This window comes from Cyclopterus lumpus, chromosome 7 (assembly GCF_009769545.1).
Source record: "Cyclopterus lumpus isolate fCycLum1 chromosome 7, fCycLum1.pri, whole genome shotgun sequence".
Taxonomy (NCBI): domain Eukaryota; kingdom Metazoa; phylum Chordata; class Actinopteri; order Perciformes; family Cyclopteridae; genus Cyclopterus; species Cyclopterus lumpus.
Window position 1 is genome coordinate 16776364 of NC_046972.1, and position 16370 is coordinate 16792733.

The window sequence follows — 16370 nt, forward strand, 5'->3', positions numbered from 1 at the left end:
CTGCTTTCTGTCAAAAGATTTAATGTACAATATAATACTCCTCTACGCTGGACTGCAGCCGCAGCATTCAAGAATTGTTCACAGGCTTTCGTTCGTGGCTTGCTGTTAGTTAGGGAAACGCTTCAGTGCATATGCAACTACGAGTTTCTATAAGCGAAGCACGCATTTGAAATGTCAATATCACAGTCGATCATGTTCAATTAATTGTAGGAAGCCAAAATTGTGTTTGCGATTAATACTTGATTAATAGGCAGCCCTAGTGTATACCTGTATGGCTGTATGTGTTATGCTCTCAGGTGCACATTCCTATGGGAGTTCTTCTCACCTTCAGGCTTTATCCAAGGGCAAGGGCCCTGACATACACACGCGCACACACACACACACACACACACACACATACACAGACACACCTACACACACACAGGGCCAGATATATTCAGTTTTATAGGCCTGGCTCCTTGACATCTGCCTTCTCTTTGTGCACAGATGCCTGCTCATAGATTTTATTATCTTTGGTCTTCTCACAAGGTTATTTCAGCCCTTTGAAAGTAACTTTGGCACCAAAGTTTAAAAAAGGAAACCATATAAGACAACCACACAAACTAAAGAAGAATACAAAACACTTTGTAGCTGGATAACAGTTATTGTGTCTCTTTAATATCTGACTAGTCATAAAGGCAACAAGGAGATGTATGTGTGATTCTCCTTTTTCTTTTTCCATGTCCTCTCTGAGCGTTCTCAGACATTGCAACCAACCAAGCCAGTGGTTGGACGTCCTCCACCTGGTCATGACCTGGAAGTGCTTATTTGTTTCCCCATAAGTAGGACTTTGCTTCCTCAGGCCACATTCTCATCCCGCCTGGTTGGTTTGCTTTCACAGAGGGAGTCCAGGAGGACATACTATTTAATTAGGCTTGGTAACGCACCAGTGCATTGTGGTTAACCCACCAGACCCCTCTTCCTCCACATTGATTCATTTGGCCTCTCATTCCTCCACCGCACACTCTCATCTAACTCCAGACAATTAAAAAAAGTGAAGTTAACAACTTGGTTAATTGATTAAGACATAATCAGAAGAGAGACATTTGTAAACTCTGCCTCTCCATCCTGTTTCTTGCTTCTTCTCTCCTGTATGTGTCTGTCTCTGTGCAGCACTATCTCTGACTCATCCTGTTGAATTACACTCTTTCAGTTTGTCATTGTATGGCACATGCCTATTGCCATCCCGAGCGACATACCTCATTCTCCTCAGTGTTTTCATGATTGAGTGTCATGATTGCAATATATGATTACCACTTGCCCAGAACTGCATCTGTCACTCTGCAAGCATTAAGGGGGGAAAATGGGAGATTTGCATTTTACCACTGCGAGGAGAGTACAATTTAAACAACGTGCAGCGTTAGTATAATGTTCATCTACGAGACAGGTGCGTTGGCCCATCACATATTAAGGAGAAGCAGAAGTATAAGATTAGCAATATAAAGAAATGTTACTTAAACATGAAACAGCTATCAGTGCAGTATACTTGGATTATTTGATTCATCTGTTGTCCAATGGTGCATCGATCATTACTCCTGGCCCGTTTCATGCTGACAAGACATCCAGGCTAGATATTTCCACAAAAGCTATACAACTATATACAGCATATACAGCAGCTGCAAGGCATTTCATTCTGAGGCAGAGAGCTCATCTTGTGTGGGGAAACAGAGTCTTATTGCCAAAGCTCCTTCCAACTACATACAGTGTGTAAGCCAAAGATCGATGCAACAAGTTTAATGTTGCAGGGGCTGTCAAAAGGCTTACAGAGAAAAGAGGGTATTCCAAAAAATAAGTTATTTAAACGGAAATATAGTAAAAGAACTCCTGACTCGTGATTTATAACAGAGTCAGAGTGCTGCGGTGATGAATCTTACCTTTAAGTCCTGGACATGGGCAATGTGGTTTGATTGGGGATCAGTGAAGCAGCAGAGAGAACAAAGGACGGAGCAGAACCAAGAAAAGGTGGGAAGAACCGAGGGAAGCGTTGGGGGATGGAGCTCCTGTGGGCTGTCTAAACCCAAGTCTGTTTACAACTGTGGGGGCCAAAACCAACTCTGCATTAATTTAGACGATTCACACATACTTCAGATACACACAAATATTCTTCCTGTTCACCGGCTGTGAAGTTGGCATTCGTTTGTGCCGCGCCCTACCCCCGCCGTCTCTCAGTGATTACAGTTTCTTTAAGAAGCAGACATCTCCCTGGTGAGCTGAATTTATTAATAAATTTGGTTTTGATTGTATGCACCAAAGCCCCCATCATGAGCTGATTTGTATACATACTCGCACATTAGTATATGTGCCTTCCACAAGATAGACCTTTTGAATAATTAATGTTTCTATTAAGTGCCATGGTGCCTCCCACCATGGGCCATTAATATTGACGAGATGTAAGCCCCTGCTAACAGCAGAGGGAACGACATCAAATGAAGCTGGGAGTTGGATGGGCATATGAAAGGCATCTTTTCAATAGGCTTTGGCCGTGGTTTCTGTATGAGTTTACTGTACAGTAAAGAGGCTTCCCTGCCTCCAAGTGACAGTGAATATAAACATCCAGCTGTTGCCTTAGGATAGAACAAAAGCAGGATTCCCATGTGGTGTGTGTAAGCCTATTGTTGATATTTTGCACACCACAGGGATGGTGGGCCTGTCAGTCAGTATCATCGTACAACTGAACTCTCCTCTCTGCTGTAACCCAGAGAGAGCAGCAGCACTGTGTGTGTGCTACCCCTCATTAAACCAGCCAATACGAGGAGGAACATGTTGCACAGTCAAGTAAGTCTTTAGCCAGACAACATGCGCAGTATGACGCCAACACATATCTCCACCTTGCAATACGTTAAAGTGATTTGTTCAAACACACAGCACAAGTACACACACTGAGGATAGCTCATGCATCCTCAAACAGACCCGTTAGCCCATCATTCTGTCTGTGTTCTCCTCTACACACACTAAAAACTGTTCATCACGCCCCATATCTCTTGGATGACTACAAGACATTTAGGACCCCATAAAGTATTTAGGATGTAGTTTGTTAGGGAACAAGTGATCACTGGGGTTTTTTATCAAGCCCATTAAATGCTTCTCACAATTAAATGTGACATGCTCGAATTAGTCTGAGCAGAGTCCAAAAGACAAAGAGATTAGCTGCAAGCTCCTAAATTGTATCCAGTGCTATTTCATTTCAGAAGCAAAATATTTAGCTGTGGAATCTACATCTCAGAGCTTCGAGGATCCTTTTGTAATAAATGTGCATATCAAACAGGGTTCCCGTAGATCCTTAAAAAGTCTTAGAAAGCATGATATTGATATAAAAAGTCTGCCGTCAATGGGATGGAATTGTGAAAAATCAAATCTTTTTTTTATTTTTTATTATCGCCAGATAAGGATAGAGCGACAACACTTTTAGTGGCTTTTTGAGGCCACTGTTTGCTAGGTAGCGTCCACACGGGGAAGTGCAAATGTAATGAAAATTGGTTATTCAACCAAGATGAATGACATGACTGAAACCTGCACAATGCATATGAGGCACACAGTGTATTGTGAGCAGACAGTGTTTCAAACTCGACACGATGAGAGTTAAGGCAGTGGAGTCCACCACGTAGAGTGAGAAACACGAAACTGCCAAGTCAACCCGCCATCATGTTCTGTTCTGCCAACGGTATCTCTGATACCAGCGCAAGCGGCAACAGATCTCTGGGCAACAATCGGTCTAAAATTGTCCCTAAAGCTTAGTAATTGAATTGATTTTGGTTATTGTGAAGCTGGTCTTAATTTAATTCCGAGTGGCATTAAAATAGCCTCTTAAATCTGTCTTGCCTTAAACTGCAGCAACCCCATTAAAGGTTGTAAATACAGAATGTACTGTAAGAATGCTGAAATTGTCTATTTTCACAGTAGATGGGGTGATTAAACATTATTAGCTGTGAATTGTCTCGGGGAGTGCCATTCAGCTTGGTCAGCTGCTGCAGTTCTAGGGACATGCTAGCCTTGCATAGCCCGGAGGCAGCAGTATTGCACTCTGTATTGAGTTCAGCCGTGGCTGCATCAGCACAACTTTCCCCACCATTACTTCAGCTGAATAAGTCACCACGCTGGCAGATACCCCCAGGCAGTTCACGTTGACGGCCATTTCTCCGTCTCCGTAGTCTTTCTTTTGCTCAAACTAGCCGATTATCTTCTCAAAGGAGCCACGTTATTTTGTCTCCCTCCTCAATATAGGTCATCTCATCCCTCTCAAGTCTTTCGGTGGTTGTTGCCAAATCTTACAGAATTTGTAAAGGAAGTAGTGGTGGTTAAGTGGCCAATACTTTGATCCCCTGAGCTGCAGAAGAAGATCATGCTACAGAAAGCACAAGAGTGGGAGCGGGGAGTGCGATGTGCTGGCTGCCTGGCTGTTTGTTGGGAATTACCCTCTATTGACAGTGTGACAATGCCAGGCGGGCAGCAGCACTGCTCTTAAAAGGATTACACAGAGAGCGTGGCATGGCAGGACAGGGTGGGAATGGGGGAGCGGTAAGGGCGGGAGGGTGTCCAATGAGGCTTCATCTTCCGCTTCCCTCTGAAAGTCTGTATGTTAAGACAAACAAGCACGCCGGTGCTTAGAGGAGGAGGATGTGTCACCCGGCTTGGGGGAGACGAGGCGACGAAAGACAGAAAGCAACAGAATCATAAGAGATGCAAAGAAACCGCTGTTGCAGTGAAATATAGAGATAAACTCCCCCCCCCCCCCCCCCCGCCTTCTGAAGATTATCAGCACATGACTGGACTGAGTTCCCTCTGATCTGCAAAGGTCATCAAGAGATCCGGTGTACAGCCAATCAAACCGCGGTCTCCTTTACATGCAGGTTCCTTTACAGATTTAGTGCCTGTGTTTGTGTAAGAAATACAGACACAGAGACAAAGAGCAGCGGCCTGGAGACATCAGTGGCTTCAGTCTTTGAAGTGGTTCTTTTTCTATGATCCACTGAGGAATCGAGGCTCTATCTCCCAACGGGGAGCTCAGTGAAATAGGTTTCATGCATGGATTAGAGTCTTCCCGTGCTTGGTCCACCGTGGGAAGAGCTCCATTTCAGCCTCAAAAGTACAAGGAAGAGGTCTCCCAAGCTTTTAGCATGCCCATCTGGGATACAGCACTGCCGCCCTGTCACCATACCTGCCTCACCTGTCATCCATCATGGCTGATAGGACTGAACAGAGTGGCATCCACAGTCCCTCTGTAGCTCATCCCATTTGCTCTGCCCCATTATTTCTTGCTGTCCCTTTCTCTTTTCTTAACTCTCTACTTTTTCCCCCCCCCCCCCCCCCCCTCTCTCTCTCTCCTATATGCCCTCCTCTCTCTCTCTCTCTCTCTCTCTCTCTCTCTCTCTCTCGTTCTCTCTCAGGCCCTTGCATTGCTTATGTAACCATCACTAAGTCTACTCGAATAGCTGCTGCCATCGCCTGACATGGATATATTTAGCCATTATGTTTTTCCCCCCTCTATACCCTGCATGCCCAAGCAGTGCTAAAAGATTCATGTATTCAGGCCCCTCAGGCGATGCAGTGACACACTTACTTTACATCCAGAGCAATTAATGTCCACTGAATCTAGATTACAATGCCAGCGTCCCACTGGGAAGCTGCAATGCCCTGGTGGGTGTCGGGGTTTGGGAGGGGAGGGTGTGCCGCACCACCCCAAGGTTGGGCGTCACGTTGTGCTTTGCGCCTCAGTAAGCGGGCACAACTCTGACTGACTGTTGTTTTTCTTCCCCTTCTGCTTGCATGGGCAGTAATAGCATATTGATTGTTTACATAGCAGCTCCACACAGCAAAGGGACCACCATCTCCTCCCTGCTGCCCTCCTCTCTCTCAGTCCCCCTCTCCCTCTCCTTAACTTCCCTGTCCACTGAACCTTATGGCCTCCTCTCTTTCGTCTTTCTTTATCTCCTTCCTCCTCATTCCAACTCCTCCGCTTCTCCTCTCTTGTTTAAAGGGCTGGATGATGGCCAGGTCGGAGGCTCAACAGGGCTCTGCAGCACAGAAGGCAGTGTGGCACCCTGTGCCAAGGTCATGCTGGGTAGCCATATTGTATTTTATGATAAGGTGATCTGCACTGAGCATTAATATGGCACCCTGTTAGATTTATCATCTATGGCAACAGCAGTGGTTTATGAGCACGGGCTATCCAGAATGTTAAATTAAATGTTAAAAATGTGAATAAAATTGTATTAGACCATAGTGTAGTATATATAGAAAGGAGTAGTTGCAGAAGTTTTAAAAGTTGCATGTGTATGGCTGCCATGTTTAGACATGTGCCATTAGCTAGTGTTGTGATTAGAGCATGCTCCTGGCACAATGACTCATGGCATGTTGTTCTGAGGATGCAGGCGTGGGGAGTGCTCTTAATTGCTTTTACAGTCACCTGGACCGTGAGAACGTATTTACCCTTGAGCATCCATGGAAACCTGTTTCCATGTATGATGTCAAGACAGGTCCGTAACTGAAGAGAAAACATCATTTTGTTTCACGTTCAGTCACCAAAAGCGTTTACAGGTTTCTCTCCGACTCATTTTTATGACTGTGTGCTCTGTAGGTGACCCCAGTGGCTGGACCGCCAGAGGGGGGCACACGGGTGACCATCCACGGCACAAACCTGGGCCTGGCTTTCTCAGACATGGTGGGCAACGTGGAGGTGGCTGGGGTGAGGTGCACCCCTGTTGAGGATGGCTACATCATCGCTGAACAGTAAGCACAAGCGTTATTACTTCAAAAACTATTATTAGTTTTATGCTGTTTGAAAATCAGATTTTTAGAAATAGCTTTTGTTATTAAATGACTTCCTTCAATTGGGGAATACTTTTTATGATGCCCATGTCTACAATGGATTATTATATTTTTATAATGCATTATAATCTCTCTTATAATGCATTATGATGTGATCTAATTTACTCTAAGTGGTCGTTGTTTGTTTTAACTTTTATAACCCAATAAGTAAAAAATAATTGTGTGATTTTAATTTCTTTTTCACTTTACTTAAAGCAAACAAAGACCACTTACAGTATCGTATAATACATCATGATCCTTGCCATCCTTGTGTGTTTAAGATGCATACAATGGGCTACTAAAAATTGTTTGCCATATTATGTTCACAATGCAGCATGGCCATTGTTTAATTATTATGAATGATCTCATTTCGTAAACTAGACTTTTGTAGAGTTTTAATATAGTGTATGGGGTTTAACAGATAATATACTTTGATAGATATTTGACAAAATGCTGCTCCTCCCAACATCTCTGCCGTAATGAAGAGGAGAGCCGGTCCAGACAATCTGCCCCTGACATTGCTGTTCTCCCCCTGCAGCGCACAAGCCGCTTCTCTCTCAGCAGCTCATCTAGTCAGCAGCAATCCCACAACAGCTGTGTGTGTTTACTTATGTTTACCTCCCTAATTGTCCCATGCCGTGCATGCATCACGTTAAAGCCTGTCCCACTCACCCTGAACTAATGAAACGTTGCCCATGCTTCATAACTTGCCCATCTCACAGAGAGTGTGCACATTGAGAGACCCAGTAGCTTACGGTTTAAACCTCCTCAGGAGATGCAGACCTCGCAAGGGAAAAGCAAGGATATTACCCACATACTGCAAACTAAGATGCTTTACCCTAAATCTATACATTTTTGGATTTATTTAGATGTTCAGAGAAATAAGAAAATACAGGTTTTTACCACATACCTACTGTACCATATTACCATATACATATTATGGTGTGTTGTTAAAGGAAAGATTAGAAATAATCAGCCTAGTAAATGTCAGTTAGTGTGAAATGATCCTCCCTCCATTGATTTGGAGTCAGTTAGAGAAAAGTGTAACGTTTTTAGCTGCACACTGAGGCACAGCTGACACACATACTTGTACGCACTCATGTAAACTCACACACAAGCACAAGCTATCACAGTCATGGCTCTCAGAGGAGACTTTAACCCTAATTCTTTCTTTGGCCTACTTCTGCCCTCAGAAAGAGAACAGCTCAGCACTGCACCATCACTGTAACTGTGCCTTATAGTGCTGTTACAATACATATGTCACACACATACTAGTCTCTACATATGCAGAATGTGAAGGCAACCGGACAAGATTGAGGTATCTGAAGCGTTCTTGTAGCTTTTTATTGGTTTAAAGTTAAACTGGCTACTTTTAAAACAATCTGGTGGTACGCGTCGTCTCTCAAGTCCAACTCCGTTCTTGTGTATCTTAAGTTGCCAATCAGAGTGTGAACAACAAGTAGAAGTCTTGGCCCGGATGCCTTAGGATACACCAGAACCCAATATAATATAATATAACCCCTTGCCCCCCCCCTTTCCATTGTCAGAAGGATATAATGACATATATAATGTTTGAATGAATAGTGTGGATGACATACTGTGTGGTTCCTATCTCGTCACTATGTGCCACTTGTCTGTAAGGGACCATTTGTCAGCAGTGCACTGATCTGACAGCACTTTAATCCAATTGGGGACAAGCTAGGGAATTCATGTATACGGCATATAAAAAGAAAAGAATCTCATGCAACATTTTGAAAACCAACCTATGACCCCTTTAGTCTAACTTTGACAGAGTTGGAATCTTCGTGATTTTATTCAGAGCCTTTTTGGGGGTCACATCAGCTGTATGTTCATTATGTGCTGTTTCAAATACCTGTGCCTTTGGAATACCGAGTGCCGATCCGATACCGGAATGTAATTAATACGCTGTATGAAGGGACTGGGGTCATTATTGTGAGGTAAAATCAGGATTGACTTAAACATGGCTTTCTTAACTTATTAAAACAAAATATAACAAAAGAATACATAGATATAAATGAACCGAATTCCTATAAGAATAATGGTATCAGATACCAAGTCGGTCCATTGTCACGATACTCGATCCAGCTATTTGAGTCAGTATCGGACCGATATCAGATATCTATACTGATCTATTATACACGTGTCCTTATCTGACTGTTGCTGTTTGCAGAAGTGTGAAAGACACTCCTGCTTTGAGGAAAAAGTCTCAAGTGTTTTTTTTTTATGGTGGCCAAATTGTGTCCTCATTAGTTAGAATGTGGTTTAAATTGGTGTAAAGTAAAGTAACCCTCATGCCTTACGGACAGAGCAGGTCTCTTGATGGACACAGAGAAGACACCATTTAATTTTCCATTTTGAAAGGCCAAACCTATTCCCACAAATATGTCGCTTCACAAAGGACCAGTATAGTTGGCCTTGAGGTCGGGGAAGCAAGGCACAGTCTGTATCTCTGAGGCCATGTTAGAAAATAATATCAGTTTTGTCAGTGAGCAAATCCTCCTTTAGCCACCGTCTTCCACATATGTCATCCAGCAAAGCTCTCTGGGTAACACATAATGGCCATCATTAATAAATGGTACATTTATAGTTCATTGAATTTAAGTTGATAGTTTTTTACTGTTGACATTGAATGATAATTGCTAATAATAAATAATGTAAACTATATTGTGAATTACTTTAAATTGTATCATAGCTGGAAAAAACACACACTACAAGTAGAGTATACACTGTTTATTGTCTTATTCACATTATAACATTTTATAAAACTACATTACATATTTGTAAATTTGTACCAAAATATGTGCAAAACCACAAGAGAAATCATTAGTAAAACAATCTATAAATATTACATAGATAGATAGACCAGAAAGCAATTATCAAACGTCTACTCTGCTTCTGCCCTTGCCAACTCACCACATATTTCCATACTTCCATACTGTGTACTGCCTGGCACCGCTGATCAATAAACGTCCTCATTTTATTATGTCATTTGATCTAATCACCTGCAGCGCTTTGGTCTCACCTGATCACAAGGCACAATAAAGCTTTATTGATCCCACTGCATGACTTACACCACATGTACCGCGCTGGCACAGCACCACAGCAGCCTGCTTGTTGATGGGAAATGTACTTCACCCAGGTTGGGTGTGCTGTAGTGCCAAGGGAGGAGGGGCACCGGTCTCATTTAAAGACTGTCATGGAGGGGGTCCTGGTCGATGCCGGGATGTGGTCCCGTAATGAAATGAGTGAGACAACAGAAGAAGACTGCATTGATAGTGGAAGACAAATCGATATCAAGCAGAGAAGTGTTTTGATTACTTTCTCGCCTCTTCTCTCAATCGTTTAAACCCATGGGCAAGTTCTGCGCTTTAAGTTTTTTTTTTTAAGAAAGATGGAGTTCTCTCCAGTCCAGCTGACATTTTACAAATAGCTCATATTTTTGTCCCATTTCATCTATTATGTACGGTGATTTTGATGAATTGTGTTGTGTCTTTTATAGGATTGTATGTGAGATGGATGCCGCTCCTGCAGACAGTCGACCTGGTCCAATCCAGCTGTGCGTTGGAGAGTGCAGACCAGAACTTAGGGCTCGCTCCTCACAGCTCTACTCCTTTGTGGTATGACTATAATCACACAATGTTGCTCTGTCTATATATATATATATATATATATATATATATATATATATATATATATATATATATATATATATATATATATGTATATATATATGATAAAACATTAAGTAAAATATGCTCTACTCAGTGTGAGACGAGCTAAGGAGCCACATTAAGGTGTTACAAAACATGCAGTTAGTTCAATTACCTTGCAAAGTAATTGTTTATGCGCCACAGGCGAATCGCGATGTGTGAGTTGCCATGCTTACCGAGAGTGTAATTAAGCTGCTCTTTGTGTATGCTGGCTTCTTATTTGGGAAATAACATTCATCCATAAACAGCACAACGTTTCCATTACTGATCTCTGCGTCTCTTAGCTTGTGGATGCTGTTTGCTTTTATCAAGATAGGATGGTGAGGCTAAATTAATATGGCATCATGTTCAAAAACTGTTTTGCAAATCAATATATTCTTTACAACTCACAGGCTGGGCTGCATTAAGCTCAGCATTGCTCAATGGGTGGAATAAAAAAAAAGATTTCTTAGCGCTCTTTAGCGGTGCTTTAGGTAAATTCCATAGGCAATAGCTTGTTCAGTGGGAAATGAAAATAGTAGACAAAATGTGATTGGATGGTCATAAAAGAAAGGGAGAGAAAGACATGAGCAATCAACTTGCACGGCAGGTAAACATTATCTACTCCCCATTCTCACAAGTTCGCGCACACATTTCCCCGTCTGTCATTCGCCGTCTGCTCAGCCTGCAGCCAACAGATCAATCTTCTTTCTCCATTTGCGCTCTCTCACACCTTCGCAAATTAGCACTCCCTTAACAATTAACAGCAGCCAGTAATTACCACTGTTGCTTTCAGGTTACCTGCTTTTGCGTGCATTCCTGAAAGTCACACTTCGCTGACAGTTGTGATGCTCTCGGCTGTGTCGTAAACGCCATAAAATCTTTTTCTCACCAGTGTTACAGCTGCTACTGGAACTACCAAGAGAATAGTTCACGCAGCCTACAATTGTCTCCACTTGCAATTCCCTTGTATTGCAGGGCACCTAAAAAAGAAGAAAAAAGGAACCATCACAGAAGTGTTCTTCAAGTTTCCCGAAAAGACACACTCCCTATGTGACTGTCTTTTCCAGTCTGCAATACTGCGTGCGTGCGTGTAAATGTGTGTACATGGGTGTTTTGCGGTGTGACGGGCTCTCTGCTTGGATATTTCTCCATCTGTCTGTGTGACGGCGGGCTAGCTGCCTGCAGCTGGAAACGCTAGTTATTTTCAGACTGTCTTTAAAAAGCTTCATTCAAACACACACAGGAGGAGGATCTCTCAGGCACTCTAAGAGCTCCTGTTTTATCCTCTTTTCTGCGCTCTACTTCCATCGGCCTGGCAATATGAATAACTGTAATTTTCTTGGGATCTGTGATAATACGTGAAGGTACCAAGAGGTGTCACAGAAATGCCGCTGCCCTTTTTTTCCCCTAGAAAATATTCCATCTTTTACTCTGCTTTTTGGTCTCTTGCTTTGTTCTCTCACTCTGCCCCTTCCCTCTTCCTCTCATTTGCTCTCTTACCCTGCGTCTCTCTGTTTTGTAGACTCCCACAGTCACAGGTCTGTCCCCGAGCAGAGGTCCAGAGTCCGGGGGCACGAAAGTAACCATAATGGGAGAAAACCTCGGTGCCGGCAGCAGTGTCACCGTTCAGTTCGGAAACCAGACATGCGAGTTCTTTGGGTGAGATCTTCCTCTTGTGGCAGTGCTATTAGAAGCCCATAAAGGTTAATGTGCTTAAACAGCCCGCATGATCTCGCGTTTGCTTAAAACAAACTATTCATTGAGAAAGGCTTTTTGTAGACTTTAAGGTGAGGTGGAAATTAATTCTCTAAAGAGCAAATGAAAGACACACAATTTGAATTTCACAGTTTACAGTTACGTCATTACAGTGCAATATGGATATTAGGAAGTGAAACAGATCCACTCACTGTGAATGTTTAAATGTCCACTTCAGTAAGTTAAAGAAGTAAAAAACCTAAAAAAAATGAACGAGACTCCATTGTTTATTTGTCTTTGTTTTTGTTTTTCCTACAGCTAACAACACATATTTACAGCTATTATCACAATTATTTGACTCAGTGTCTCTTTCACTTTTTTGAGCAGCTACATACATCACTGTCAGACACTGTTAGATAGATGGCATGCTTTGAGCAAATGAAAAAAGGACAAAAAAACAAGTGCTCTTGTTCCCTAGATGACAATGTGTATTACCACCATTAAAGAAGCTGCTATATTTCAAGGTTTTCTGGTATTTATTTCCCCTTGATATTACTGAGAAATCCCTGAGGGGAAAGCCTCTCTCTCTCTCTCTCTCTCTCTCTCTCTCAGAAACTTATGTAAATCTTAATACGGTTTTGATGACCTACTGCATTAAACTCTGTAATAATAGCTTCCAGAAAACCTGGTGCTCCTATAGATCTTTCTTCCTTTTTATCCAACCCCCCTCCTTCACATTCTATCAATTTGTTCATCTGGTCACATACTCCTGTTTTTCTTTATTTTCTTGTCTCTCACAGTTTTCCTTCCATCTCACTCCACCCGCCCCTCCTTCCCTCTCTTAGTTGCTCTCACACGTCCTCCTTCTACTTTCCTCTGCTGTAGGCATCTATTTTAAGCCCCGCCACAGTAGGCTGACTGTAATGTTGTAAGGTTGAGGAGTCAAGCCAGCTTTAATGAGATATGGGGATAATTACTGGTTTGTGTTTCTCCACTGTATTCTTGGCATGGGGAGGGAGAGGAAGTTGGGGGGCCGTTCTACTACTCTCTGCTAATGAATTGGAACAAATTCAGGGAGTGGGCAGGAGGTGCATGGAGCATTGAAGAAGGATGCACAGAGGTGGAGGTATCTGTTTTTCAGACAGATCACAACTCTCATAAAAGTCTGTTTGAGTGCTTGTATAACACATGTCCTCCATTCAGTTGTTAGAGGTCTTCATTTTTATTCTTTTTACCATGGAATGACAGGTTTAGTTGCTTGTTGCCGAGCTGTCCTTCAAGTGTATCTTTAGTGCTACTTATTAAAACATATTTTCAGCACTCGTGTATAGCTTTTCGTACAAATGTCTATTACTCTACGTACAGATTGAAATAATTCCTATTATGCTTCCCTTGTAGACGGACCATGACGGAGATAGTGTGTTACTCCGCCCCTTCCCTGTCTGGTGTCGGCCAAGTGCTGATCAGCGTGAGCGTGGACCGCGCCCAGATCAGGGAGAGCCTCACCTTCGAGTACATAGAGGACCCCACTGTCCAGCGCATCGAACCAGACTGGAGCATTGCAAGGTAAAGCATCGTATAGACTTCACAGACCATACATGTGGGATTCCATTTTATATCCACATCCTCACCAACCAACCCTGAGCTTCTCTCACCCAGACTAAGGATGTCCTCCCGCCCCACCACCAACACCACCACCAGTGCAGGCCAGTTGCAATAAGCAGACTCAAGTCAATATTGCACTTTCAATTACTGTTCGGTTCTCTTGCAATTAGTGTGGATCTGATAGAACTTCCACAGCTCACAGATTGGGGAGGATTGTTACTGTTGAGACTGATATTCTCCTATCGAATTCAATGTTGATCCATCTGTTGAAGGTCTTTGGCGGATAGACACATACACGACTAATTAAAAGGAAGAGAGGGATGAAGATGAAATAGCAGCTTAGTAGAACAATGTGCTATCAGAGGTGTGAGTCCACAGCAGATGGCTTGGGCTTAGAGATAGAGTGTAGGCGACACTGCAGCAGAAGTGTGATGGCATAGAGGGAGAAGAGAGGGGAAATGAAGGAAGGATCATCATATTGGTCATCATAGATAGATAGATAGATAGATAGATAGATAGATAGATAGATAGATAGATAGATAGATAGATAAGATAGATAGATAGATGTAAGTGTGTGAGTATAGCATATGTAATATAATAAGCCTATAGATAGCACAAGATTTGTCCATAGTCACGCACTATCCACAGTTTTAAAGTGAACCCACAGTTCTAATAACACAGACCCATCTGACATTTATTATTGCAACAGCTCTAGTCTGGTACCGTCTTTGTTCTGCACGCCACATTGACACGCGCGACAACACAAACAACAAACATCACCAACAACACAAACAGCTGCAGGGAGAGCTGCACTCCCCTCCTGCTTTGTATTTGCTGCTGTGTTGTGAAGCCCTGGACTACCAATGCATCCTGATATGCTTGAGCTGCCTTGGTATTTCAAACACAAATGTGCACCAGTTGATTGTAGCCGGCGAAATCAGTTAAAAAGGATCTTTAATCATCCGCCACTCCAAATGCTATTATCCTTTTAAAGAAACTTAGGATTTAAGGCAGTTTGATGCGCTCATTTTTGACTGATGGCGAATACCCAGACAAGAGGTACGTCTGGGTTAGAAAGTTTAGTCTAGAATTGCCTTTGAATTACTTTGAAACCTTTTTTTTTCTTTATTTTTCTTTCCGTTTCGATGACTCTCTTTCTGTCTTTCTTCCCTCTTGAATTTTTGAGACGGAGAAATGAGACGTCATTTGACAAAAATGGTTATTTAAACCCTCGGAGTAAACTGGGTCCTCTTGTGTTTTTCCTCAGCGGCCACACCCCTCTGATGGTGACAGGGACCAATCTGGACGTGGTCCAGGAGCCCAGGATCCGTGTCAAATATGCCGGCAGAGAGTCTGTCAATGTAAGAAACACTACATTGTCTTAACCACAGAGCAAGTATAGAAAGTACTCCTTGAATACACAATGTATGGTAAATGTATGCTAACAAGGTCCTGCTTGACTCACCAAATACTGCTTTACAAGCAAGCTAAGTGATGTTTAGCTTGGATAAAAAACTATCTACTAACAGCCCCTCCAGCTTTCCACGCTTCCCTAACTTTCGCTTGAACCCAGTTGTCTCAAGCACTCCAACGATGATCTGAATAATGCAGCTGGCAGTGAGAGTGGTCTGCATGCAGTATTTAATTAAGAGTTTATCCAAATTTTCTTCAGGCTAAATTACAGCTCCACAGTCGTCCTAAACAACATTTTCACTTGTTTAAAGGGAGACACCACAGGCAAAGACACATTTTCTCGTGCTCTGATAGATTTTGAGATTTGGGGCTATTTTGTGACATGCCTGTTTCAGACTAGTGGAGAAAAAACATAAACAATACACATTTAGCTGTTTATTTACCTCTCCTTAATGCCTCAAAAGTTATCATTAGATATGGCCTTGTTTGCATATTTAAACATAACATTTCTGCTAACTTGTAATACAGAAAATAGTTGTGGTCTTTCTGGAATTTTACCAAACTATCTTGAAAGACGATTTTCCCAGAATATTTTTTTGTCTTAAACCTGTGACTTTAATATGTTTAATATGTGCCTGGCTTTATCCAATTTTCAGATTTCTGTTCTGGAAATAGATGCAAATTAGCACACCCATAAGATAATGCGTAATGTGCATGTTTGAACATACCATTTCAGAAAACCTCTTGTTCAAAAAGGAATTGCCTCAATATAATGAATCGGCTGTGGACGTTTCATTGCAATATCTATTAGTTTTGATTTCTTCAGGAAAAAAAAGAGGAAATACTTTTGCAGTCACCTAGCTGGCTGGAGGACAGTGAATTTGAGGAAAAGGGGTGTGGGGGTCATTGTTGGAAGTGTGGATGATCGGGGGCAAGGAGACTCCTAATGGGTTTCAATGGAAGATTAACTGCGGTCAGAAGTCTTTGGTCAGCACAAAGAGCTCTTGTATAATCAAAGTCTTGGCTGCAGGAAATCGTTACAAATTGCATTTGAGCCCCTGTCCTGGGGCTTCTTCTTTAATTAAGGGGATGGGATTGTGG

At 42.4% G+C, this 16370-nt stretch overlaps 1 protein-coding gene across 1 annotated transcript in view; it reads left to right on the top strand.

Moving 5' to 3' along the window:
- Positions 1-16370, top strand: part of plxna2 (plexin A2) — a 146106-nt gene that overhangs the window by 89753 nt on the left and 39983 nt on the right. Inside the window, exons 12-16 of the mRNA XM_034537733.1 lie at positions 6614-6765; positions 10364-10481; positions 12079-12215; positions 13650-13817; positions 15124-15217. Of these exons, the coding sequence (XP_034393624.1) occupies positions 6614-6765; positions 10364-10481; positions 12079-12215; positions 13650-13817; positions 15124-15217 (669 nt within the window). The remainder of the gene's footprint in view (positions 1-6613; positions 6766-10363; positions 10482-12078; positions 12216-13649; positions 13818-15123; positions 15218-16370) is intronic.